The following is a 27,114-nucleotide window of genomic DNA, read 5'->3' as shown; positions in this document are numbered from 1 at the left end:
GAATGCAAGTTGTTTAAACGTTATTTTGAAGATGAGCCCCACTCTGTTCCCCTCTCCTGGACCAGCTCCGAGGTAGGCTGAGGTTAGCGGAAGCTCACTACCCGCCATGCACCAGCAAAATCAGAGCAAGAATTGAAACTGTTAACTTCCTAGTTAGTTTACCTTACATCAAAGGTGAACAACAGATGCATCCACTGGAAATAACTTCAGTCTATTCAGCACAATGTTCATCTGAGGTTGAAGTGAGGTACATTCTTGGGATAATATAGGGCTAGTTTCATTCTGTATCTAACCCCGTGCTGTACCTGTCCTGGGAGTGTTTGATGGGGACAGTGTAGAGGGAGATTTACTCTGTATCTAACCCTGTGCTGTATCTGTCCTGGGAGTGTTTGATGGGGACAGTGTAGAGGGAGCTTTACTCTGTATCTAACCCCGTGCTGTATCTGTCCTGGGAGTGTTTGATGGGGACGGTGTAGAGGGAGCTTTACTCTGTATCTAACCCCGTGCTGTACCTGTCCTGGGAGTGTTTGATGGGGACAGTGTAGCGAGAGCTTTACTCTGTATCTAACCCCGTGCTGTACCTGTCCTGGGAGTGTTTGATAGGGACAGTGTAGAGGGAGCTTTACTCTGTATCTAACCCCGTGCTGTACCTGTCCTGGGAGTGTTTGATGTTGACAGTGTAGAGGGATTCTTGAATTGCTCTTCAAGGCGATGGATGTTGCTGCAAATGATTGGAATACTCCCCTTTTCGACCGTCCCCCTCTCACTGCCTCCTGCAACCAATCTGCACAGAGCAATAACTGTCAGAAAACAATGAAATAACTGGTTCTGATAAATATCAGCTCACTGTCAGCGTTAGGGGTCCTGCACTCTCTCTTATGAAGCAGAAGGTTGTGAATCCAAGTTCTGAAATCTCGGCTGGTGCCCCTGAGTGTGGTGTGCCCAGGACTGTATTTTGGATAAGATGTTAATCTGAGTCCCTGTCTTCCTTCTCCGATGCATGTTACAACACCCTGACACTGTTCGAAAAGCGCGTGAGATCCCTGCCGTGTCCTGGCCGATATTTATCCCTGCAGCAACATTACCAAAAAAAGGTGACCTGGTCATTATCACATTGCTGTTTGTGGGAGCTTGCTGTGCGCCAATTGGCTGCTGTGTTTCCTACATGACAACAGTAATTACACTTCATTGACTATTGCTTTGCCATGCCCTGAGGTTGTGGAAGGCACTTTAGGAATGCAAGTCTTTAATTATTTTGTTGATGTTGATTAAGGTTTAAATATAGGCCAGGAGACTGAGGGAACTCTGCTACTTTCTGTAACGTGCCATGTTGTCTTTGCATTTGCTTTTCTTGTATCTTCTCCTTTCTAGATTGAAGTTCTGAATTCTTGGTTAACTGTTGGGAGGTTTCCCCTCCTGCTCTGGCCTTTTAAGCTGTTGTTTATTTATCTGGATTGTGAAGTTGCCTTTGAAGATTTGGCATTCCTACAAAATTCTGATTTCCCCTCTGCTTCTGAAAGTAAGAACAGAGGAGGAACTGGAAATGAAACTGATGAGCTGAACGTCTGTGTGAGGGGCAGACTTTGAGAAGTTTCTTTTTTTAAAAGAGCATTCGGGTCTGTATCAGAGAATCTTTACAGTGCAGAAGGAGGCCATTCGGCCCATCGAGTCTGCACTGACTCTCTGAAAGAGCACTCCACCTAGTCCCACTCCCCTGCCTTATCTACATAATCTTGCACATTCTCTCTTTTCCGGTAACAATCCAATTGCCTTTTAAACACCTCAATCGAACCTGCCTCCACCACCCTCTCAGGAAGTTTGCTCCAGACTCCAGTGAAAAAATTTTTTCCTCTCATCATACTTACTCCTTTAGCCAATTATTTTGAATCTGGGCCCCCTAGTTCTCGATGTTCTCTTGAGTGGGAAACAGTTTCTCACTATTTACCCTGTCCATACCCCTCAGGATTTTGAATACCTCTATCAAATCTCCTCTCAGCCTCTTCTCCAAGGAAAACAGTCCCAACCTCTCCAACCTATTCTCATAGCTACAGTTCTTCATCCTGGGAATCATTCTGATGAATCTCCTCTGCACTCTCTCTAATGCCTTCAAATCTTTCCTCAAATATGGTGCCCAGAACTGGATGCAGTACTGCAGATGAGGCCTAACTAGTGTCTTATATAAATTCAAGACCTCCTTTCTCTTGTACTCAGTGCCCCTATTAATAAAGCCAAAGCAACTATATGCTTTATTAACTGATGTCTCAACATGTACTGCCATCTTCAATGACCTTTGTACATGTACACCAAGGTCCCTCAGTCCTGCACCTCCTTTAGAGTTTCTCCCTTTATTTCATGCTGCCTCTCCATATTCTTCCTGCTAAACAAATCACCTCGCACTTCTCTGCATTGAACTTCCATCTGTCACTTGTCTGCCCAATCCACCAACATGTCTTTGTCCTTTTGAAGTTGAAGACTATCTCCATCACAATTGACAACATTTCCAATCTTCATAGCATCTGCATATTTTGAAATCATGCCCTGCACACCACAGTCTAGATCATTAATATATATCAGGAAGTGCAAGGGCCCCATCTCCACTACAAACCTTCCTCTAATCTGAAAAACAATCATTTATCACTATTCTCTGTTTCCTGTCACTCAGCCAATTTCTTTCCCTTCTATTCCATGACCTCAAGTTTTGCTCACAAGTCTGTTGTGTGGCACTGTATCAATTGCCTTTTGAAAATCCATATACACCACATCAACAGTGTTTCCTTTATCAACCTTCTCTGTTACCACCTCAAAAACTCCAGCAAGTTAGTTAAACATGATTTTCCTTTGAAAAATCCATACTGGCTTTCCTTAATTATCCTGCCTTTGTCTAAGTGATTATTGATTTTATCCCATACTATAGTTTCCAGACGTTTCCCTACCACTGAGGTCAAACTGACTGGCCTGTAGTTGCCGGCTTTATCCTTGCACCCCTTTTTGAACAAGGGTGTAACATTCACAATTCTCCAGTCCTTTGGTACCTCTCCTGTTTCTAAGGAAGACTGGAAGATTATCACTAGTGCCTCTGCAATTTCCACACTCACTTCCCTCAGTACCCCTGGATGCATCTCATCCGGTCCTGGTACCTTATCTATTTTAGTAAAAGTAAAGATAGCCTTTCCAACACCTCCTTCCTCTCGATTGTAAGTTCTTCTAGTGTACCAGTCACCACCTCTCTCACCTCGGCCTGGGTAACATGCTCTTCCTTTGTAAAGACAGATGCAAAGTACTTGTTCAACACATCTGCTATTTCTCGTTGGCTATTTAAAGAGGGATAGTATAAAAAAGCCAGGAAGTTTTGCTAAACCTTTATGAAAGACTAGTTAGACTCCAGCTGGAGTATTGTGCCTAATTCTGTGGAACACACATGAGGAAGGAGCGGGTGCAGAGGAGATTTACTGGATTGTACCATAGATGAGAGTCTGCTGTAATGTGGAGAAGCTGGAAAATCTGGGATTGTTCTTAGAACAGAGAAGTGAAGGGGAGATTTAATCGACGTGGTTTTGGTAGAGTAAATAAGGGGAAACTCCGCACCGGCAGGAGGGTTGATAACCAGAGGACACAAATTTCAGATCATTGGTGGAAAATGAGACATGTTCTTTACACAGGAGTTGCTGTACCCTGGAACGCACTACCTGAAAGGAGATTCAATAGTAACTTTCAAAAGATGAATTCTCAAGGGCAGTTAGGAATAGGTGATACATGCTGGCTTTGCCAGTGACGTTCACATCCCATGAAAGAATTTTTAAAAAGGATAAAAACTTGAAGGGGAATACGCAAGAGAGTGGGATGAATTGGATAATGGGATAGCTCTTTATAAAAGCCAGCATTGGCATAATGGGTTGAATGGCCTTCATCTTCACTGTACAATTCTATAATTAAAGGGCCACTGACTTTAAAAAGAAAAATGTGTCTGATGTTTAGGGAGGGAGATGAGCTGCCTGTCCCAGCATTTCCAGTGTTTACTTGCGGACGTGGGATATAACATTCCGATGGGATGCAGATTTGTCTTGTTTGTGGGCAAGCACTGGGTGGTGCAGACAGCAAGTAGAGAGGCAGCAGTCAGAAGTCTGAGAAAGTGCCTGGCGATGCTTACCGCTGCTTGGCAGGACCCAGGGACAGGGCCTGGTACCTTCCTGGGCAAATTTGGTTCTGGTTGTGTGTTTCTTGTCCCCTTTTTGGCAGCTGGGGGTGGGGGGGGTGGGGGAGGAGACCTGCAAACCCTGCACCTCAACCAGAGGAGCCTGACAATCAGCCCCTCAGTGAAATTGGTGTCCTGGTTTACAAAACAAGCCTTGGCTAGCGTCCAGTGCATGCCTTTTATGCTTCATTTGCAAGATTATAAACGCGATTGGTCTCTGTGTAGAATGAAATTCTAATTTATGATTGTTTGGGAGGGTGTGGGGAGGGCAGACGTTAATGATCCTTCCCTGTTTGCAGGTGAGAGGTTGACCTTGGAGCCTGTCGCTGGCAGTAGTTTTGAAGGTTGCTGTATTTATCAGGCAGGTAGTTGGGTCTGAAAGATCTTGTTTTGGAATATGGCAGTAATTGTACAGTAGATTGTGCCAGGTTCCACGCTGACCCCACGGGGAATGTGACCTCTAGCTAATCAACTCTTTTATTGCAAGAAACATTCCGACCAGCAGAAAGACCGAGGCAATTGAGAGTCGCTCCAGTTTTTTTTGTGTCGTTTCTGCAGGGTCGTGATTTCGCTGCAGGAGCCTGAGAGTTTAACCAACTGAGCAACCTGACTGTTTGATCCCAGGTTGTGACATTCCAGACTTAGATTATATCTGCAGGGGGGTTTTTGAGCGGTGTAATGTTGGAACGGGCACAGGGCTGTCACTGGTCACAACAGTTTAACAAAATCACAACAATAAAAGCCATTGGTTGAAGCTTTTTACTGCCTGCTACATCTCCGTATCAACGTGCTCAGTGCCACTGCCTTTACCTCTCCTGACTTCTCCCTTGCCCCTAAGGACACCTGTATAAATGTCGTAATGGTTTCCAAACCTGCCCTTGCTCACAGTGGCTCGGTGGGTAACACCTTTTTGTTTCTGAGTGAGAAAGTTGTGGGGTGGGTAAGGAAGTGCTGCTTTGTCAGGGTTGCAGTACTGAGAGAGTGCTGAGGGAATGCTGCACTGTTGGAGGGTCATAGTGAGGGAGTGCTGCACATTGAGGGTCATAGTGAGGGAGTGCTGCACTGTTGAAGGATCATAGTGAGGGAGTGCTGCACTGTTGGGAGGTACAGTACTGAGGGAGTGCTATACTGTCGGAGGTGCAGTACTGAGGGAGTGCTGCACTGTCAGGAGGGTCATACTGAGGGAGTGCTGCACTGTTGGAGGTGCTGTCTTTTGGATGAGATGTTTTCTACAGACCCTGTTTGATCTCTCAGGTGGATGTAAACAATCCCATGGCACTTTTGCAAGTGGTGCAAGGGAGTTATCCCAGTGTCCTGTCCAACATTTAATCCTGAAACAAAGCGAAAGGACAGATTATCTAGACATTTATCATCGTACTGTATGGGGGAGCTTACTGTATACAACTTGGTTGCTGCATTTGCTACATTGCCAGAGTGACTGCACTTCAAAGATACCTCACTAACTGTAAAGCTCTTTGGAATGCGTTCAGGTCTATGACAGACAATGTATAAATGCAAGTCCTTTACTTCACCTGCCCTAATGGTGATCTGAAACACATACCCACAAACAATTCCCCCTCCCCATACCCACTGCCTTCCCCTCTTACTCACTCACTCCCTCCCTCTGCTCCCCTCCTTTCCCATACTTGCTCTCCTCTGTCTTCTCATCACCCCCACACATTCTCCATTCCTTTACCATTGATGTCCACCAGTAAGGTCATGTATCCTAAAGGGATCCGTCTGTGAGACAATATTTGCTCAGACTGTGTGCACTGACTGTGACATTTCCATTCAGTGTATGTATTGTTTCAGGCTTCTCCCCACCCCCCCCCTCCTTTCCTTGAATGTCACACTGTGAATTTTTTCTGGATGAGTCAGTATTGAGCTGCTTTGTTGGGCGTTGAGGGATCTGGACCTTCCCAGGTGTTGCTGCAGTTAAGTGCAGTAGCTGAAACTATAGCAATCTCCAGGGCTCCTTCGACTCCCTCCTCAGCTGCAGTCTAAGGCTCACTCTCCTCATCCTCAGGATGTAGGCATCGCTGGTAAGGCTGGCGTTGCCAACCTGTAGCTGCCTTGAGTTGGAGATGGGCCAGGTTTCCACCTTGAACCACTATCAGTTTGGTACAATCTTGGTTCTTCCATTGTAATAAACGTTTATATTAAATTAAAACTCTTGTTACCATTAAATTATTTTCCTTTAAATTAACATTTCAAACAAGTGGTGACTCCATCCTTCACTGTCCCCCCCACCCTCCCCAGTGTGAGATCTAGACCCAACTGAGCAAGGTTCCAAACTGACTTTCTCAGGTTAGAACAATTCGACTTGTTTAAATCTGTCTCGGCTGGTGCTTGGAATTAAGTAAAGAGACCCTTCAATTCGGAAAGAAACCGTTTGTCGTTTTGCTTGTAACCTTAAAGTCAGAGGCCGGCTATTCAGGAGTGAGATGAGGAAATATTCCTTCACAAAAAAGGGTGAAACTCTCCCACAAAAATCAGTAGATTTTAGCTCAAGTCATCATTTTAAATTGAAGATTGATGGATTTTTGTTGGACAAGGATATCAAAGGATTTGGAACCAAGTCAGGTAGATGGAGTTAACTCACAAATCAGCCCCGATTCCATTGAATGGAGGAACAGGATTGAGATGCTGAATGTCTCCTCCTGCCCCTGTGATCACAGAGAACTATTTAACTTGTACGGCTTTGTTCATCCCTCAAACCTGTAACCGGGCAGACGTCTAACGAAGCCTTGCAGCATTCCTATTGGGTAAGACCTGGAGTGGGAGGGATTGAGGTTGTGGATTTTGAACTCCTGGATCTAAAGGGGCAGGCGCTGAGTCAAGTTAATTCTTGTTGAAGTAAACTCCATGTGTGTGTTTGTGGTTTTGTTTTCTCCCCTCAGGGATGTGTGTGAAATGCAGGAAGGGAGTGTACGGGGCCAGTCAGGCCTGTCAAGCCATGGGCAATCTCTATCACACCAACTGTTTCATCTGCTGCTCCTGTGGTGAGTAAAACCACCTCATCCTTACCCGACTCATTGTGGCGACTCTCTCATTTCCCCATTGCTCCCTCAGCTTCTATACGTAGAGGTAAACAGTGATTTGACTGAGGTTTTTAGGATTTTGAGATGAATTGTCGGGGTAGATGAAGAGAAACTTTCTCCGTTTGTGGGGGAAATTAGGACAAGGGAACCTCACCTTAAAATCCGAGCCGGATTATTCAGGAGAGACGTTAGAAACAGGTCATCGCACATAGGGTGGTGCAAGTGTGAAACTCACGCCTGCCCTCCCTCACCCTGTGGGGGCCCCCCCCTCACCCTGTGGGGGCCCCCCCCTCACCCTGTGGGGCCCCCCCTCGCCCTATGGGGGCCCCCCCCTCGCCCTGCGGCCCCCCCCCCCCTCGCCCTGTGGGGGCCCCCCCCCCTCGCCCTGTGGGGGCCCCCCCCCTCGCCCTGTGGGGGCCCCCCCCCCCCTCGCCCTGTGGGGGGCCCTCGCCCTGTGGGGGGCCCCCCCCTCGCCCTGTGGGGGCCCCCCCCTCGCCCTGTGGGGCCCCCCCCCTCGCCCTGTGGGGCCCCCCCCTCGCCCTGTGGGCCCCCCCCCCCCTCGCCCTGTGGGGGCCCCCCCCCCTCGCCCTGTGGGGCCCCCCCCCCTCGCCCTGTGGGCCCCCCCCCCTCGCCTTGTGGGGGGCCCCCCCCTCGCCCTGTGGGGGCCCCCCCCCCTCGCCCTGTGGGGGCCCCCCCCTCGCCCTGTGGGGGCCCCCCCCCTCGCCCTGTGGGGGCCCCCCCCCTCGCCCTGTGGGGCCCCCCCCCTCGCCCTGTGGGCCTCGCCCCCCTCGCCCTGTGGGCCTCGCCCCCCTCGCCCTGTGGGCCTCGCCCCCCTCGCCCTGTGGGCCTCGCCCCCCTCGCCCTGTGGGCCTCGCCCCCCTCGCCCTGTGGGCCTCGCCCCCCTCGCCCTGTGGGCCTCGCCCCCCTCGCCCTGTGGGCCTCGCCCCCCTCGCCCTGTGGGCCTCGCCCCCCTCGCCCTGTGGGCCTCGCCCCCCTCGCCCTGTGGGCCTCGCCCCCCTCGCCCTGTGGGCCTCGCCCCCCTCGCCCTGTGGGCCTCGCCCCCCTCGCCCTGTGGGCCTCGCCCCCCTCGCCCTGTGGGCCTCGCCCCCCTCGCCCTGTGGGCCTCGCCCCCCTCGCCCTGTGGGCCTCGCCCCCCTCGCCCTGTGGGCCTCGCCCCCCTCGCCCTGTGGGCCTCGCCCCCCTCGCCCTGTGGGCCTCGCCCCCCTCGCCCTGTGGGCCTCGCCCCCCTCGCCCTGTGGGCCTCGCCCCCCTCGCCCTGTGGGCCTCGCCCCCCTCGCCCTGTGGGCCTCGCCCCCCTCGCCCTGTGGGCCTCGCCCCCCTCGCCCTGTGGGCCTCGCCCCCCTCGCCCTGTGGGCCTCGCCCCCCTCGCCCTGTTGGGGCCCCCCTCGCTCGCCCTCGCCCATTAGAAAACACGTCTTCACACAAAGGGTAGTGAGGGTGTGGAACTCTCTCTCACTCCCTCGCTCGTTCTCAAAAAAACAGGTAGATTCCAGCTAAGTTAAATCAGAGATTAATATTTCTTTCTCTGGTAAAAGGATATGGAACCAAGGTGGGTAGGTGGAGTTGGCCTCCCTCCCTCTCCTCAAATGTCTGACAACTTCTAAGGGTGCTGACAGCTGACTATTCAACAACCAAGGCATCACAGCTGAGCCCAACGTTCTGCAAACCTGACGCCTCTAAACATCAGCAACCGAACATATCTTTCTATTCTATTCCATTCCCCCCTCGTGTGTTTAAACAGCTTCCCCTCGAACGTATCTAAACTATTCACCTCAGCCACTCCCTGTGGGAGCGAGTTCCACGATCTCACCACTCTCTGGGTAAAGCAGCTTCTGCTGAATTCCCTGTCGGATTGATGAATGATTGCTGCCCTACGCTGGAATGTGTGAGTGTGTGTGTGTGAGGATGTTGAATGAGGACAAGATCGGGCTTGGTGTTGATGCCTCACACAGTGCAAAAGCCTGGGGCAGTAATTGTGCAGACTCACGCGGCGGGCGTGTGGGTTCCCGCGTGCAGGGCTTGTGCTGGAAGGCAGCCTTGGGAACAATATGCACAGCGGCAGAACATGATTTGAATGGGTAACCAGAACAGGCTCCATGGGTCAGTTAATCATTCCCCGCCCATCAATCTTGCATTTTCCTAATAAACTGCCTCACTCTGTAACGCTGATCTTTCTCTGACAGGGAGGCGCTTGCGAGGGAAGGCTTTCTATAATGTGAACGGCAAGGTGTACTGTGAGGAAGACTTCCTGGTGAGTTTATTATCCTGCGCAAGTTTCAGTGACATGTGAAAACTGCCACCATTGGATCGTGTGAGACAAACCCAGCCCAATGTTTCTGGATCCAGAGCTTGGTCTGAGTCAGAACATATTTCACGATGTTAATTTCTGGGGCGATGTTCTAGTGGGTATCAAACTGTCAGTGAGAGTGAAATCTGTGTAATCTCCTCTGGCCCTACAACCCATTAAGATCTCTGCACTCCCCCAATTCTGGTCTCTTGTCCATCCTTCATTTTAATCCCTTCACCTTCAGCTTCCTGGGCCCTAAGCACAGGAATTCCCTCCCTGAACCTTTCCGCCTCTACCCCTCTTTCCTTTAAGGCACTCCTTAAAACCGACCTCTTTGACCAAGCTTTTGATCACCTGCCCTAGTATTGCCTTCCTTGACCCGGTGTTGAGTTATTTGAGATAATGCTGCTGTGAAGTATTAAAGGCCCTATATAAATACAAGTTGTTCAATATCGCAAAGCTGCAAATGTTTATTGATTTTTAATTTTTAAAGTGATTTGGTAATAGTTCATTAAATATGCCTGATGAAGTTAGTGGCAAAATCTTTTGCAAACACCAGCTCTCTCTCCTCATTGTCTGTCGGGTTGTTTCCAGGAGATGGACCATTGAACATACAAAACCTAAATGTTGCGGAGTCAGACTGACCAACCCTGCAACCGGGATTGATTTTAGAAGCAATCCTGATCCTGTCTAATTTTAGCATTTGTTTCAATGATGTCAGCAAAGTCTAATTATTAACCCTCTGGACCCTGGATAGTACTCATCCTGTTTCCTTTTGAAAGTATCTAGGCTTTTTGCCTCGCTCACTTCCTGTGGTAGCGAGATACACATTCTAATTACTCTGAGTAAACCTCTCCTTGTTAGCCGAGTGGATTTATTAACAACTCTTGTATTTATGGCGTTTTGGATTCTCCCAATAGTGGAAACATTCTCTCCACATTTACCTTGTTCACCCCATTCATCATTTTGAAGACCTCCTATCAGATTGTCTCCCAGGCTTCTCATTTTTAAAGGGAACAGAGGACCTGAGCTGTTCAATCTTTCCCAGTAGCTGTAATCTCTCCACTCTGGAACCGTCCCTTGTCAATCTTTTTTTGCACTTTCTCCAGTGCTTTACTGTCCTTTTCCTAGCACAGAGACTAAAACCGTGCACAATACTTGGTTCTGTGCAGCCTCACCAGGGCCCTCACAAGTTTAACATAACTTGGCTTTTTTAAAAATGTGATATCCCTGGAAATAAATCAGTATTTTATAAACATGTTTAATTTGCTGATCTGCAAAGCTGTTTTTGATGATTTGTTCACCTGTATCCCGGGATCCCTTTGCTCTTCCAGCCGCCCAGTTTCTCATTTACTCAGGTGTTGGTGATGTTTCCGTTTTTCCTTTCAACTCACATTCATCACCTTGGTTGAAGTTAATTTGCCACTTAAACTGCCCAGTCTGCATGTTCTCTAACGTCTCCATGTCTTTATGTTTCATTCTCCCTCTGCGTTAGCTCACCCCCAGCCCCGCAGCCGGGAATCATCTGTAACGTTTGATATTGAATTACTTATTCAACACAAGTCATTCCTATAAACAATGAATAGTGGTGGTGGCAGCCTCAACCTATTTTCTAACTTTCTCCGGCCTTTATCCATAAACCCTGTTGTTCATCTTTTGCTTACATTCCTATAGCGCCTTTCATGACCTCAGGATGTCCCAAAGTGCTTTACAGCCAGTGAAGTACTTTTTTGAAGTGTGGTCACTGCTGTAACATAAGAAACATGGCAGCCAATTTAGCTGTGTTGGTTCTTTGAAAGAGGATCCAGTAAGACCCACAGCCCCGCCCTTTGGCCCGCGGCCCCGCCCTTTGGCCCGCAGCCCCGCCCTTTGGCCCGCGGCCCCGCCCTTTGGCCCGCAGCCCCGCAATTTTCTCCTTTATAGGCATTTATTCAACTTCCTGTTGAAAGTCACTGTTGAACCTGCTTCCACCTCTCGTTCCGGCAGCACATTCCAATCGCTACTCTCCATAAATAAATTCTTCCTCCCCTCTCTCTGGTTCTTTTGACAATTCCCTTAAACCTGAACCACCAGTTACTGACCCTCCTGCCACTGGAAACAGTTTCACCTTATTTGCTCTTCTCAAAACCCTTCTTTGACTTTGAGCACCTCAATTCAATCTCTGTTTAATGCTGTCTGCCCGAAGGAGACTAACCCCAGCTTTTGGGGTTTCTCCACATTAACTGAAGCCCCTCATCACCGGTGCCTTTCTAGTGAATCTCCTGGGAACCTTCTCTAAGACCTGGACATCTTTATTTCTTTTTTTCACTAATGCGATGTGGGCTTCGCTGGCTGGGCCAGCATTTATTGCCCATCCCTAATTGCCCTTGAGAAGGTGGTGGTGAGCTGCCTTCTTGAACCGCTGCAGTCCATGTGGTGTAGGTACCCCCACAGTGCTGTTAGGGAGGGAGTTCCAGGATTTTGACCCAGCGACAGTGAAGGTACGGCCGATATATTTCCAAATCAGGATGGTGAGTGACTTGGAGGGGAACTTCCAGGTGGTGGTGTTCCCATCTATCTGCTGCCCTTGTCCTTCTAGATGGTAGTGGTCATCGGTTTGGAAGGTGCTGTTGAAGGAGCCCTGGTGAGTTCCTGCAGTGCATCTTGTAGATGGTACACATTGCTGCTACTGTGCATCAGTGGTGGAGGGAGTGAATGTTGAAGGTGATGGATAGGGTGCCAATTAAATGGGCTGCTTTGTCCTGGATGGTGTCAAGCTCCTTGAGTGTTGTGGGAGCTGCACTCATCCAGGCAAGTGGAGAGTATTCCATCACACTCCTGACATGTGCCTTGTAGATGGTGCACAGGCTTTGGGGAGTCAGGAGGTGAGTTACTCACTGCAGGATTCCCAGCCTCTGACCTGCTCTTGTAGCCACAGTATTTATATGGTTAGCCCAGTTCAGTTTCTGGTCAATGGTAGCCCCCAGGATGTTGATAGTGAGGGATTCAGTGATGGTAATGCCATTGAATGTCAAGGGGAGAGATAGTTAGATTCATTCTTATATAAAATTAAAACAGAAAATGCTGGAAAAACTCAGCAGGCCTGGTAGCATCTGTAGAGAGAGAAACCGAGCTAACGTTTCGAGTCTGTATGACTTTTCAGAGTTAAAAGGAGAGACTTGCAACGTTAACTGTCTCTCTCTCTACAGATGCTGCCAGACCTGCTGAGTTTTTCCAGCACTTTCTGCTCTTATTTCAAATTTCCAGCAACTGCAGTATTTTGCTTTCATCTTAGATTCTCTCTTGTTGGAGGTGGTCATTACCTGACACTCGTGTGGTGTGAATGTTACTTGCCACTTGTCAGCCCAAGCCTGGATATTGTCCAGGTCTTGCTGCATTTGGACATGGACTGTTTCAGTAGCCGAGGAATCGCGAATAGTGCTGAACATTGTGCACCCGTCCACCCGGAATCGAATGCAATGGTCCCGCTTGAATTTTACCAGTGTTTTATAAAGATTTAGCATAACCTTCTTACTTTTGTGCTCTATGCCTCTATTTATAAAGTTTCTGGAAGTTTGTCAATCAATAACCAGCAGATTGCATTCCTCATTGATTGGGAAACAGACGGAGAGCGTGCAGGGTCAGGGAATTAGCTGAAGAACACTGGCCGTCAGCTGCTGCTTGTTTGACAAGACAACCAGCAGCTGCCTCGCAAGTAAATGTCTTCAAACCTCTGGGGGCGATGGTGACCAGGACTGAGCAAGCTGGTCTCGATCTGAGCTCAGCAGTCGACCCCAGTGTAAGGACGTAGGAAAATGTCTAAACAACAGCAACAACAACTTGTATTTATACATGGCGCCTTTAACACAGCAAAACAGGTTTCCCCACAGGAACGTAATCGACAAAATTTTGCCTACAGCCACATGAGATGTTAGGACAGGTGAGTAAATGTTTGGTCAAAGAGATAGATGTGAAGGAGTGCCTTAAAGGGGGAGAGCGAGGTGGAGAGGGGTAGGAAGGGAATTCCAGAGCTCAAGGCCCAGGCAATCTGAAGGCGCAGCCATTAACGGTGAAGCAATTAATATCCGGGATTTCAAAGGGCCAGAATTGGAGGAGCACAGATAACCCAGAGGGTTGTGGGGCTGGGGTAGGTTACAGAGATAGGGAGGGGGTGAGGTGAGGGAGGAATTTGAACACGAGGATGGGAATTATAAGGTTTGAGATGAATATTTGGTGGCGAGTCACTGGCTACTGATTGATAATTTTGCAGTATTGCCTGTGTTGCCTTTATACACATTGATTATGTTGTGTGCAATCTTTCAATCGAATCTTGTGTTTTTATAGTATTCGGGCTTCCAGCAGACTGCTGACAAGTGTTTTGTGTGCGGACATCTGATAATGGAGATGGTAAGGAATGGGAGCGCTCCCAGGATTACTTCCTCTGTATAATAGAGATCCTGTGTAACTGAGCATTGCAGTGACTGTCCATCCAGCATTGATTTGATCCAGCAGAGGGTGTCACTGGCTGTGAGGGTTCTATGTGATGTGACAAACAAGCAGTCTCAGCTACAGAACAAAACCATTCCTAATTTGGCAAATTCATGGCAAAACCCAAGTTGGTGGAATGAGAAACCAAGTGCTAACAGGAACACTAAGTGGCACTTGTGTAATGAAAGGGAACATTACTCTGTATCTAACCCCGTGCTGTACCTGCCCTGGGAGTGTTTGATGGGGACAGTGTAGAGGGAGCTTTACTCTGTATCTAACCCTGTGCTGTACTTGCCCTGGGAGTGTTTGATGGGGACAGTGTAGAGGGAGCTTTACTCTGTATCTAACCCCGTGCTGTAGCTGTCCTGGGAGTGTTTGATGGGGACAGTGTAGAGGGAGCTTTACTCTGTATCTAACCCCGTGCTGTACCTGCCCTGGGAGTGTTTGATGGGGACAGTGTAGAGGGAGCTTTACTCTGTATCTAACCTCGTGCTGTACCTGTCCTGGGAGTGTTTGATAGGGACAGTGTAGAGGGAGCTTTACTCTGTATCTAACCCCGTGCTGTACCTGTCCTGGGAGTGTTTGATAGGGACAGTGTAGAGGGAGCTTTACTCTGTATCTAACCCCGTGCTGTACCTGTCCTGGGAGTGTTTGATGGGGACAGTGTAGAGGGAGCTTTACTCTGTATCTAACCCCGTGCTGTACCTGTCCTGGGAGTGTTTGATGGGGACAGTGTAGAGGGAGCTTTACTCTGTATCTAACCCCGTGCTGTAGCTGTCCTGGAAGTGTTTGATGGGGACAGTGTAGAGGGAGCTTTACTCTGTATCTAACCCCGTGCTGTACCTGTCCTGGGAGTGTTTGATAGGGACCGTGTAGAGGAAGTGTTACTCTTTAAGCATTAAGATTAGATCTAGTATATCTGTAGCTGTGTGCTGAGTATCAATTATCTGTAGTGTTACTGCCTGTTATTGTTTATGCTTTAATAAAAGATTCTATATATTTTGATTGAAATTATAAAGTGTTTTAAGTGGGAGGATTAGCTCCTGATTCTTTGTGATTTTGTTTTGAAGTTTTTAGATGGAGAATATATTGTTTTATCTGGAGGCATCACCATTACTGCAGCCAAAACACTCCATCTTGTGATATGGGATGTCTTGTCGATGTGTAATGTTTAACTGGGTTGCCTTGCACTCAGATTCAAGACACTTGAGCCAGTTACAATGAAAACCCCCCGGCAGTTGGAGGAGTTGTTTATCTTCTCTTATCCACACTGATTGAAGTCACTAACGTTCACTGGGGTGATGAGAGAGTTCATCACAGCCGCTTGGCTGCTTTGTCAGTGTTTGAGCCTGTCTTAGGCGGGATTATGACATTCTTTCATTCGTCGATCACGCCATATAAGTCGATCTTTGAAGGCGCAAAAAATCTTTCCAAGAATGGTGGTTGATTTAATAACTCTGAGTTTAAAATGTGAACCGCTGGTGTTGGTGTGGGCTGATGCCATTTTGAGATGTGAAAAAAACACCAGCAATTCAAATCAAATCAATGTGACACGTTTATTAAATGAATGAATTCTAAATGGATACCTTCAATTACAATCAAAACATTTTTAAAAACCGCCAAATTCATTGTCTTTGGCATCCAACGTAGAGTTCAGCAAATTTATTGAGTCGCTTTGGCATCATCGTAGGGATCCCACTCTGGACCAGATGTGGTGCTTTCGATTTCAGAATCATCCCTCACAACAAACTATCTTCCCCTCCATCTATTGAATAGGATATTCCACATTTTTTTTGAATGATCTAATGACAGCTTGTGCATTAATAGCATCCCACGGTTTGTTGGTGAAAACACACACAACACCGAGTGGGACATTGTGCATGTTTCCAGCCCTTGGGAAGGAGTTTTTTCTCCCAACAACTATCCCCCATTCCATTGACATGAACATGATCCTTGAATGGCTTGTTGAAGCACACACCCAGAGGTTGAGCTACAGATGTTAGACCCCCCCTGCTATAACTGCAATGTGCGTGCTGTTTCTTTGTGGGCACCTCTTGACCTCGTTGGTAACTGGGATGTGAACGTGCCCCCCGCTGATGAGCTACAGCCTTTTCTCCGGCCGCCTGGCGCCTATTTCACACATTATCCACCCACAACTTCACTCCATCCTCGCCCATCCAACCACTGTCATACACACGGACACAAACTCCTGCAGGGAATTTAATTTTCCGAATTGGTTTTACATTTCAAAAGTCACCAGGAGCTTTAATTTTGTTCTGTTGGCCATGCAGGCTGGTACCACCACGACCCTTGTCTTCTCATGTCCCGTGGTTTTCACTTGGAACTGTTTTCGAACCCTTTCGCTCCACAGTTTGGTTGCTGGGCATATCGAAGTTCATGGGCAGTTCATGCATATTGCCGATGTGACGAGTATTGAGTACTCGTGTTTTTGCCACCGTGTGATGATGAATCGCTGGAAACTGGTCGTCTTGGCAGAGGTTTTTTGGTAATCTCTGGCGAATTTGGTCTTCTGCATTCAGCATTAGACATTTTTGTTCCACAAAGCAGCCACACCAAGTACGATCACTCTGAAACCTTTGCTGCCTTTGGTTTGATTTGACCCACTTAGGTGTGTGTATACACATTGCATTTCTGGTGGCAATGTAACTCTTCTGGCAATTTTGAGGACTGAAGATCAGGCCAGTGGCTGGTCTCTGTTCTCATGGCGCATTTGGTCTTGGGCCTCTTTTTTTCAGGGCAGGTTCCTCCTCCTCCCCCTCTCGCACCAGTTTTTCACTAACACCGAATTCCCTCACTGCCGCATTTGATGAGGTAGCAAATGTTTCAAAGCTTGAAACCAGCTTAGTACTTTGTTCGTTCTTCATTCTTTTTTTGCTAGAGGAAGCATTTCTCTTCATCGTGTCGCCTGCTTGCTCCCATGCGCCAACTTAGGAATGTATGTTTTACTCATCTTATGAGGTGAAGAATTGAGACCGACTCCTAATGCAAGTATAGCATTTCTTAACAGAAAAGGAGGGTCAACTTATACACCAAGTATAGGCTTAAACATGAATTTTGGCAATGAAAAAGGGGTTGTCTTATATGCCAGGTCGACCGATATGCGGCGATCTATGGCATTTGGAGTTCAAGTATCTCCAATAAAGTTATGTACTAAAAGCAGCTCAAATTCCAAGGAGCTGAGCGCCTGTACTGTGTCTATCAAAGTTGCAGATAACAGACCCTCTGAGAATGAGGTGGTTAGGAAGGCATATGGGATACTTGCCTTTATTGGCCGAGGCATAGAATATAAGAGCAGGGAGGTTATGCTGGAGCTGTATAAAACGCTGGTTAGGCCACAGCTAGAGTATTGCGTGCAGTTCTGGAATCCGCTTTATAGGAAGGATGTGATTGCACTAGAAAGAGTGCAGAGGAGACTTACCAGGATGTTGCCAGGGCTGGAGAGTTTTAGTTATGAGGAGAGATTGGATAGACTGGGGTTATTTTCCCTGGAGCAGAGGAGATTGAGGAGGGGGGGGTGGAGAACATGATTGAGGTGTATAAAATTATGAGGGGCATTGATAGGGTAGACAGGAAGGAACCTTTCCCCTTGGTGGAGGGATCAATAACCAGGGGGCATAGATTTAAGGTAAGGGACAGGAGGTTTAGAGGGGATGTTAGGAATTTTTTCACCCAGAGGCTGGTGGGAATCTGGAACTTACTACCTGAAAGGGTGGTGGAGGCAGAAACCCTCATAACATTTAAGAAATATTTGGATGTGCACTTGCGATGCCATGGAATACAAGGCTATGGGCCTAGTGCTGAAAAATGGGATTAGAATAATTAGGTACTCGTTTGACTGGCGTAGACTTGATGGGCCGAAGGGACTTTTTCTGTGTTGTAGACCTCTGTGAATTCCCAAAACATTTTGTTAAATTGGTTTCAGAGAATAGTTTAAAATGTTGTTGAAAGTTAACTAATATAATGTTCTTCATCTGCTAGTTTTGTTTTCTGTATAAATTTATACTCGGCAATAAATCCGCTTTATTATTAAACCTGGTATATATGGACATTTAACCAGTTTTAACTCCTGTTGGAGCTATGAGATGCCTACGACAGGCAGCATGTCCATTTGTCCAGTGTTTAACTTGAGGAAAGGGTCATTGTTATTTCTTTTGATGCACTGAAGTATTAACTCTGCAATATACCTGAGAATTCAAGCAGGATGTCAACAGGAGGGAGAAATTGTTTCAAAGGTGGGGGAGAGCGGAAAGAAGCTCATTTTGCTGCAGTTGATTTCTGATTTCTGGTGTCTGGTAGCAATAAAAACTAGTGAACCAGTACATAAAGTAATTGAAAAGGCTAATTGGACTGTTGGCCTTTACCTGAAAGGGGCTGGAATATAAAGGGATTGAATTTCCTTAGAAAAGGAGAGGCTGAGGAGTGACCTAAGTGAGATGTACAAAATTATGAGGGGCCTAGATAGGGTAGACAGGAAAGACCTGTTTTCCCCTAGCTGAGAAGTCAATTACCTGGGGGCATTGATTTAAGGTGATTGGTAGAAGGGATTAGAGGGGACATGAGGAAAAACATTTTCACCCAGAGGGTGGTGGGCATCTGGAATTCGCTGCCTAAGTTGGTGGTTGAGGCTGAAACACTCAACTCATCTAAAAGGTACCTGGATCTGCACCTGAAGTGCTGTAACCTGCAAAGGCTACAGACCAGGTTCTGGAAAGTGGGATTAAAATGAGGGGCTAGTTTATTTTTTCTCTCTCTGGCCGGTGCAGACACGATGGGCTGAATGGCCTCTTTCTGCACCGTAACCTTTCTATGGATCTAAATGATGCCGCAGTTAGACTGTGTGGAATATTGCCCTGGGCCTGAGAGAGGATATACTGGCCTGGGAGGGGGTGCACCTGGACAAAAATAGGTCAATAATATGAGGGCAGTTTGCATAGACCAGACTTGTATTCCAGTGAGTTTGGCAGGCTAAGGAGTACTTCAACTGATGCGTTCAAGATGATTAAAGGTGTTGATGGGGTGGGCAAAAGAACTAGATAGATATGAGCCCAGAACAAGGAGCATAACTTAAATCCGAGCCAGGCCTTTCTAGGGTCACGGTCAAGATTCAGTGGAAACCTGGGAACTCTCGGCCCCAAAAAGACTCTGGACTTTTGGGGAGGGGATGGGGGGGTTCAAGACTGAGATGAGGAGATTTTTGTTGAGGAAGGGTGTTGAAGGATATGGGCTGGGATACAGATCTGCCAAGATCTAATTGAATGGTGGAACATGTATGATGGGGCTGACTGGTGCTGTGAGCTATGAGATTTGACACTGAGTTTGTACCAGCACAAGGACTCTGCAGAGGAGGGAGGAATATTTGAAAAGTGTTGGGGCCTGTGTGTGATATCAACTAACTTCACCCTGTGTTGGTTACAGATTTTGCAGGCTCTTGGGAAGTCCTATCACCCTGGTTGTTTCCGCTGTGTGGTGTGCAATGAGTGCTTGGATGGTGTGCCGTTCACAGTTGATGTGGACAACAACATTTACTGTGTCAAAGATTACCATACGTGAGTGTCTAGCTCATGCTCTCTCCCCTCCCCACCATGTGTTTCAGGGTCTCTATTCTCTAGGAGCTTGGTGTCCTGTATGAGGGACTGTGTGTGTCAGGCCTGAGTTTATGCAGTGAGTATTGGCTGCCTTTTTGACCATGGGGGTAGGGGGTGTTACAGGGGACATCACAGCCCATCCTCCTCTCACCTGGCAGCTGAGGTAACAGCGGTACACTTTTCAGTATGATTGCCAGCAGCAACTATAGAAGCGTTCAGCACTGAAGGAGGCCATTCAGCCCATTGACTCTGTGCTGGCTCTTTGGAAGAGCTGTCCAATTAGTCCCACTTCCGCCCTCTTTCCCCATAGCCCTGCACAGTTTCCCACTTTGTGTTTTGTCCAGTTCCAATGTGTAAAAATAGATCTTCTCATCTCACCTCTGGTTCATTTTGTAAATCACTTTCAATCTGTGTTCCTCTGGTTACCGAGCCTCCAGCCACTGGAAACAGTTTCTCCTTATTTACTCTTATCAAAATGTTTCAGGTTTTTGAACTCCTCGATTAAATCCCTTTCGGCTATTTTAATGAGAACGATCCCAGCTGCCGGTAATAACAGTAACCTGACCGGTTTATTTTTACTAAAATAAAAACAGAAAGTGTTGGAAAAGCCCAGTCAGTCTGTGGAGAGAGAATCAGAATTAACCATTCAGCTCCAATATGACTCTCCTTTGGAGCATGTAGGAACTGAAACATTAACTCCGTTTCTCTCTCCGTAGACACTGTCTAACCTGCTGAGTATTCCCAGTATTTTTTGTTTTTATTTCAGATTTCCAGCAGACGCAGTGTTTTGCTTTTATTTTAGTGATTTATTTCTACCTTGAACCATGTTCCCTCCATCTTCAGGATGGTGATGTTGCTGAGCAAAATTTAGTATCTGGTTTTATCCCAGCCCCCAAAGCAGTGACTGCTGTTGTGCGGGCTCGAATACATTCTGGCTCAGTGTGACCCCATGTGGACAGGCGCGATGAATATCTACCATGCTTCTGGTTGAGGTGGGAAATTTGGCCAGAACACTGGGAAAGCTCCTCTTACAAAAAAGCAATTTGCCACCCGCTCTGTACTGACCCTTTGACAGTGAGCTGCTCCCTCAGTACTGACCATCCGATGGTGTCATGCTCTCTTGGTACTGCTCCTCAATATGGTACTCCTTCAGTGCTGCCCCTCCGACAGTGCGGCGTTCCCACTGTGCTGCCCCTCCGACAGTGCGGCGTTCCCACTGTGCTGCCCCTCCGACAGTGCGGCGTTCCCACTGTGCTGCCCCTCCGACAGTGCGGCGTTCCCACTGTGCTGCCCCTCCGACAGTGCGGCCCCTCCCTCAGCGCTGCCCCTCCGACAGTGCGGCCCCTCCCTCAGCGCTGCCCCTCCGACAGTGCGGCCCCTCCCTCAGCGCTGCCCCTCCGACAGTGCGGCCCCTCCCTCAGCGCTGACCCTCCGACAGTGCGGCCTCTCCCTCAGCGCTGACCCTCCGACAGTGCGGCCCCTCCCTCAGCGCTGACCCTCCGGCAGTGCGGCCCCTCCCTCAGCGCTGACCCTCCGACAGTGCGGCCCCGAAGTATCAGCCTGAAACAATGATGCCCCTGCCCACTTCTTGGTCAACTGTAAATGACATTCAAGCGATAAGCTGCACATGTCCATGTGGTTCTGAGATGGCCTAAAGCTTCTGTTTATACTGCAGCCTGTAACCCACTCCTGGGTATCTGTTATTCAATATATTAACCCTCCCCCCCCCCCTACACTCCCAAACCCCGCAATCAGATTCCAGTTTATAACTCACTACTGGGTATCTCACTATGGAACTTGGTTCTGGTGCTCCCTGTATATTCTGTGCTCCCTGTTCCATGTATTTTGTGTTCCCTGTATATTCTGTGTTTGTTTAACTTGTGGCAAATCTCTTTCTGTCCAGGGTTTTTGCACCAAAATGTGCGTCCTGTGGACATCCCATTCTCCCGGCACAGGTATGGTCTCCGCTTCTCTCTCCTTCCCATTGTCTGTCTGTCTGTCTCTCTCTCTTACTACCTTCTTTCTCTCTCATTTGCCATCTCTTGCTCTCTGTTCCTCCTTCCCACTTCTTCACTGGATCGCACCCCCATCCTGTCTCTGTCTCTCTGCTCTTTATTTCACTCTCCGTGTTTCTTTCCTCTGTTTATGCATTTCTCTCTCTTCACTCCCTCCCCCCTTTTATGATGGATGCTTCAGTGAAATTGTATGTCAGAATTTTGAAGGGAATGTGAATTAAAGGAGGGGGTGGGGGAAGAGGGAGGTGGGAGCGTTGGGAATAGGGGGAGAGCCTGCTGCACTGTGAGGAGAGGAGTGCTTTCTGAACAAGCTTGATTTTTTTCAGGGTTCGGAGGAGACTATCCGAGTGGTGTCAATGGACAAAGATTATCACGTGGAGTGTTATCACTGTGAGGTGAGACTTTGGCACATGGATTTTCAAAAGGTTTTATTTTCTCTCGAGCTACTAGACCCGGCTGTGGGGATTTGGGGTTTTTACACACAAGCAACAACCTCCTGGACCATTGTCCATTGAGAGCTGGATGGTCTACCTTGATTGGCTACTCCAGCAAGCCAATAAGAGGCGATGGTTGCTGGGGTCGGGATGGGAGGGGGGGTCAGAAGTTGGGATGTTTTATTTGCAATAACCTACAACCCCAGTTAATTCTTCCATTGTTACCCCCAGGATTGTCATCTCCAGCTGAATGATGAGGAGGGCTGTCGTTGTTACCCTCTGGAGGGGCATCTGCTGTGCCACGGCTGTCACATCCGGCGAATCAACATCCCTCCGTCACCACATCCTCCCCCGAGTTACCAACTTCATATCACTGAACTGTGATGTCTGCACTCCCACATTCAATACCAGATTTAGCGATGGCAACTCCTAAACCTGGCAGGAATCTACTGAAACACCACTAGCCACGCCTGACTCTCGCTCTCTTCCCCATCCCTCCTCCTCGTACTGCTGTTGTAACCTGAATCTAGAAGCTTCCTGGCATTTCTTCCGGAAGGAGAGGGAGCATCCAAGGTTACTGTCAGAAACCAATCCCTCATTCAGGAGAGGAGCAGCTTCCGAGACCATGGGGAAGAAGAACTGACACACACTCAGTTAGAGGAATTCAGTGACCAAATCTCAGCAGGTGAGGCCCTGCCTACCAGTGGTGTTGGGGCGACTGACGGACTGACTGGCATCTGTCTGGCCAGACCAGAGTGACAATTCCAACCTCAGTCCGACTCCCATCCGACGATATGTTCAAATTTCCAAAACGGCAGCTAGATCTAGCACACTCAACACTAATCATGGTTTCATTTTTTTGAAAGCGTCCACTAAATATCATCGGATGTTTCTGGCTCAGGATGTGCTTTTCTGAGTGACCAAAGCTTGGTTGCCCCTCTCAAGAAAAAGGGTTTCTTTCAGATACTCTTCAGCGCACACAGAGGGACATTGTCACCCTCCGAGAGTCTGTCGGCTGAGGTGCTCTCTTTCGCTTAACTGATAGCAACTGTTAAAACTTGACCATGGCCATTGCTTGATGGGTAATTCAGCACTTACTAACATATCATCCACTTGCTATAATTAACCTTTTCTGTACCAATTGCAACACACAAGCATATAGACTATGCAAAGTAATGCAACCATTTTATATAAAACTCCTTTATCGGTTGCAATGTACAGTGGGCCCAACTTTGTAATTTTTAGTTTTTTTAAAAACGTGTTTTTATTCTAATTGGATGAGACAGTACATGTTTCTATTTGTACTGTTTGTTCAGTGGACCCCACTCCCTCAGCATTTCTCCCTCCCCCGCCCACCCTGTATATCTTTGGATCTTCCAGGAGATAATGGAAAGATTTGTGCTGCTGATGGTTGCTCATGTCAATGGGCATCAATTGGACCTTAATGCACAGATTTTTTTTCCCTGCCTTGCAATGACATCCCACCCTTCCGAAGGGGAAGCTGGAAGGCTTTTTGTCAATGGGAAGTGTCTGAGTTACTAGTATTTATTAATTTAGTAACCAGGGCTGTCCTTTTGAATTGTTGGCAACTAGCGAGCATTCAATGGTCGAACTGGATGTTCAACCCACTTGACCAACGGTATTGGTTTCCCTTCTGACTGGAGATCTCGAAAGCTGGCACATGATGTCAACTCCACTCTCCCTTCCCCCACCACCCCCAGCTGCCTTCTCCACCTTATTTATTTTTCCAAATGACCCCACTCCTTCATCCCCAGCCTCCCTTCACCTGAAAGAAAGGTCTCTTCTCTGTCTGTGGCTAACTTTCTCCCACAGCTGGGGGGCTTCTGTCACCTTCCCCGGTCACCAGACACAAACTTTGCCGCTCTTTGTAAACGAACATGGAGGTACCTGCTTTCTGTTTGCCCAGCAATAGACGACTAGCACTGTTTCCCTTGTCTTAGTGCCATGAGCTCAGCTTGACAGGAAGTATCTGTGGCACCAAAGTCTCAATGAAATGTCCTGCCCTCGTCCATGTCGATGTCTGCTTATCCCGGGAGAACTTCCCTTGGCTACCCCTCCAAGAAGATGCTTCCTGAATGGCTGGTGCTCAGCTGGCCAGCTATGGGAGGGGTGAAGTGGGAGTGAGGGTGGGGACAGGGGAGATGAACAAGGGTTTGCTCTTACACTCTCTCTCTGTGATCCCACATGGACCACGAGGGCCGCTAGAGGACGTGCAGCACCTTTGGAGCCAGCGAGAGGGAGCGGTTTGGCTGGGGCGGCGCTGGTTAAAATAACAATGAGCAGAAGGAAAATGAAAGAAGAAAAAGCTTCTCCGAAAACCTTCGGGCTGTGTCTGGGTGATTTCTCCAAATCCTGTACGGGGTTGAAAAATTCTGTCTTTTTGATTTTGTTGAGGCAAAGAAAAGACGTGTAGATTTATTTATCTAAAAAATAAAGCCACATAATATCAACCTAAATTATTAAACGTGTAAATGTCAAAGGTCATTTAACCTTAGATATAATCTGCCTTTTTTTTTCAAATAAAACAAGTTTTTGTAGTTAACTTTGACTTTGTGCTTTGTCTCTGACTGGATGGGAGGAAGTGATGTCATCGTCCCGAGAGATCGTGGGAAATGCAAACAACAGGCAGGAATAATTGTGGGAAGCATCGCTTGTTGTGGTAGCTTCCGGCCTTGTAGGACCGTGGTGGTCAACTCTGATAAGCATCACCTGGTGTGTCTCCACCCTGGCAGGGCAACCTCTGCTCCAGCTGCTGCAGAGGAAGACGGTGGGTAACTTGAGATGGGTGGTGGCTGCTCAGTGGTACACACGATGACCCCTCCCACCATTGGAGTTAACCCGTAGCACCTGTTCTCTGCTCCACTTGAGTTGGGGGCTTATCACTCGTAACTCCTGTCAGCATTCTGCACTGAAACTGGAGTGTCCTCTCCAGGGCCCAGGCAAAATCCAAGGAGACCCTGTGCCGCCCAAACATCAGGGACCCCCCTCTCAACCTCCCTGGTTGAGTCCAAAGGAAAGCAAAGCACCGGCCCGGTTCCAGGAGTTGCCGGAAAGATGAGGAATTGAGACATCGGTCCCTCGTTGGGCTCCGCTCCAGATTTTAGGTCAGGGTTTTACTCTCTCAGTCTTCAACCCTCCCCAGGTATCCACAAGGCAGTGGAGCTATTCGCCCACAGCTGGGAGTTTGGTACATGAGTGCCAGCGCCTGTCCACATGCCAGTGGGCCCACACACTGCGTGTCTGGGGCCAAACCTCCTCCGAGTTCCTCTGAAGCTTTTAACCCGAAGCCTTGAGGGACCCAGTTTCCGTGTGTCACCATGAGGAGGCGCAGCTGAGGACTGATGGAGAGACTGTGTACTGACAGGGAGAGACTTACACATCTGGCTGGGGACTTGCTGATGGAGAGACTGTGTACTGACAGGGAGAGACTTACACATCTGGCTGAGGACTTGCTGATGGAGAGACTGTGTACTGACAGGGAGAGACTTACACATCTGGCTGATTTTCACATTGCTGCGAGCCAGTGGTGGGAGCTGAAAACGAGAAGAACAGAAAGTGGAAAGCGTGTTAACCCTCTTCACCCACACACTGGACACATCACATCGACCTGTTGGACACAATGCTTGCATTTAAGAGCAAGAGACCATTCAGTACCTGAAGCTTGTCCCATCATTCAGTTAGATCATGACTGATCTGTACCTTGATTCTGTCTTTTTTTCCATCCGGGGATCTGGGCACCGCTGGTTGGGCTGGCATTTATTGCCCTTGAGAAGGTGGCGGTGAGCTGCCTTCTTGAGCCGCTGCAGCCCATGTGGTGTAGGTACACCCACAGTGCTGTTAGGAAGGGAATTCCAGGGTTTTGACCCAGCGATAGTGATGGATCGGTGATATATTTCCAAGTCAGGATGGTGAGTGACTTGGAGGGGAACTTGCAGGTGGTGATGTTCCCATTTATCTGCTGCCCTTATCCTTCTAGGTGCTTGTGGTCGTGAGTTTGGAAGGTCCTGTGTAAGGAGTCTTGGTGAATTCCTGCAGTGCATCTTGTAGATGGTACACACTGCTGCTACTGTGCGTTGGTGGTGGAGGGAGTGAATGTTTGTGGATGTGGTGCCAATCAAGAGGGCTGCTTTGTCCTGGACAGTGTCAAGCTTCTTGAGTGTTGGAACTGCCCTCATCCAGGCAAGTGGGGAGTATTCCATCACACTCCTGACTTGTGCCTTGTAGATTGTGGACAGGCTTTGGGGAGTCATAGGTGAGTTACTCACCACAGGATTCCTAGCCTCTGACCTGCTCTTGTAGCCACAGTATTTATATGGCTAGTCCAGTTCAGTTTCTGGTCAATGGTAATCCCCAGGATGTTGATAGTGGGGGATTCAGTGATGGTAATGCCATTGGACATCAAGGGGTGATGGTTGGATTGTCTCTTGTTGGAGATGGTTATTGCCTTGCACTTGTGTGGTGCGAATGTTACTTGCACTTGTTAGCCCAAGCCTGGATATTGTCCAGGTCTTGCTGCATTTGGACATGGACTGCTTCAGTATCTGAGGCGTCGCGAATAGTGCTGAACATTGTGTAATCATCAGCGAACATCCCCACTTCTGACCTCATGATGGAAGGAAGGTCATTGATGAAGCAGCTGAAGATGATTGGGCCCAGGACATTACCCTGAGGAACTCCTGCAGTGCTGTCCTGGAGCTGAGATGACCGACCTCCAACAACCACAACCATCTTCCTTTGCGCTAGGTATGACCCCAACCAGCGGAGAGTTTTCCCCCTGATTCCCATTGACTCCAGTTTTACTAGGGCTCCTTGATGCCACACTCGGTCAAATGCCACCTTGATGTCAAGGGCAGTCACTCTCACCTCAACTCAGGAGTTCACCTCCTTTGTCCATGTTTGAACCAAGGCTGTAATGAGGTCAGGAGCTGAATGGCCCTGGCAGGACCCAAACTGGGCATCAGTAAGAAGGTTATTGCTAAGCAAGTGCCGCTTGATAGCACTGTTGATGACCCTTCCATTACTTTACTGAT

At 48.2% G+C, this 27,114-nt stretch overlaps 1 protein-coding gene across 1 annotated transcript in view; it reads left to right on the top strand.

Annotated features, from left to right (window-relative positions):
• Positions 1-24,626, top strand: part of wtip (WT1 interacting protein) — a 44,053-nt gene extending 19,427 nt beyond the window's left edge. Inside the window, exons 2-8 of the mRNA XM_078544684.1 lie at positions 7,093-7,194; positions 9,438-9,505; positions 13,865-13,927; positions 19,445-19,575; positions 21,518-21,569; positions 21,956-22,024; positions 22,295-24,626. Coding sequence (XP_078400810.1) covers positions 7,093-7,194; positions 9,438-9,505; positions 13,865-13,927; positions 19,445-19,575; positions 21,518-21,569; positions 21,956-22,024; positions 22,295-22,447 — 638 coding nt within the window. The 3' untranslated portion in view covers positions 22,448-24,626. The remainder of the gene's footprint in view (positions 1-7,092; positions 7,195-9,437; positions 9,506-13,864; positions 13,928-19,444; positions 19,576-21,517; positions 21,570-21,955; positions 22,025-22,294) is intronic.
• Positions 24,627-27,114: the final 2,488 nt, after the last annotated feature.

This window comes from Cetorhinus maximus, chromosome 6, assembly GCF_964194155.1.
Source record: "Cetorhinus maximus chromosome 6, sCetMax3.hap1.1, whole genome shotgun sequence".
In the NCBI taxonomy this organism is placed as follows: domain Eukaryota; kingdom Metazoa; phylum Chordata; class Chondrichthyes; order Lamniformes; family Cetorhinidae; genus Cetorhinus; species Cetorhinus maximus.
This window is presented reverse-complemented; position numbering and strand designations above follow the sequence as displayed.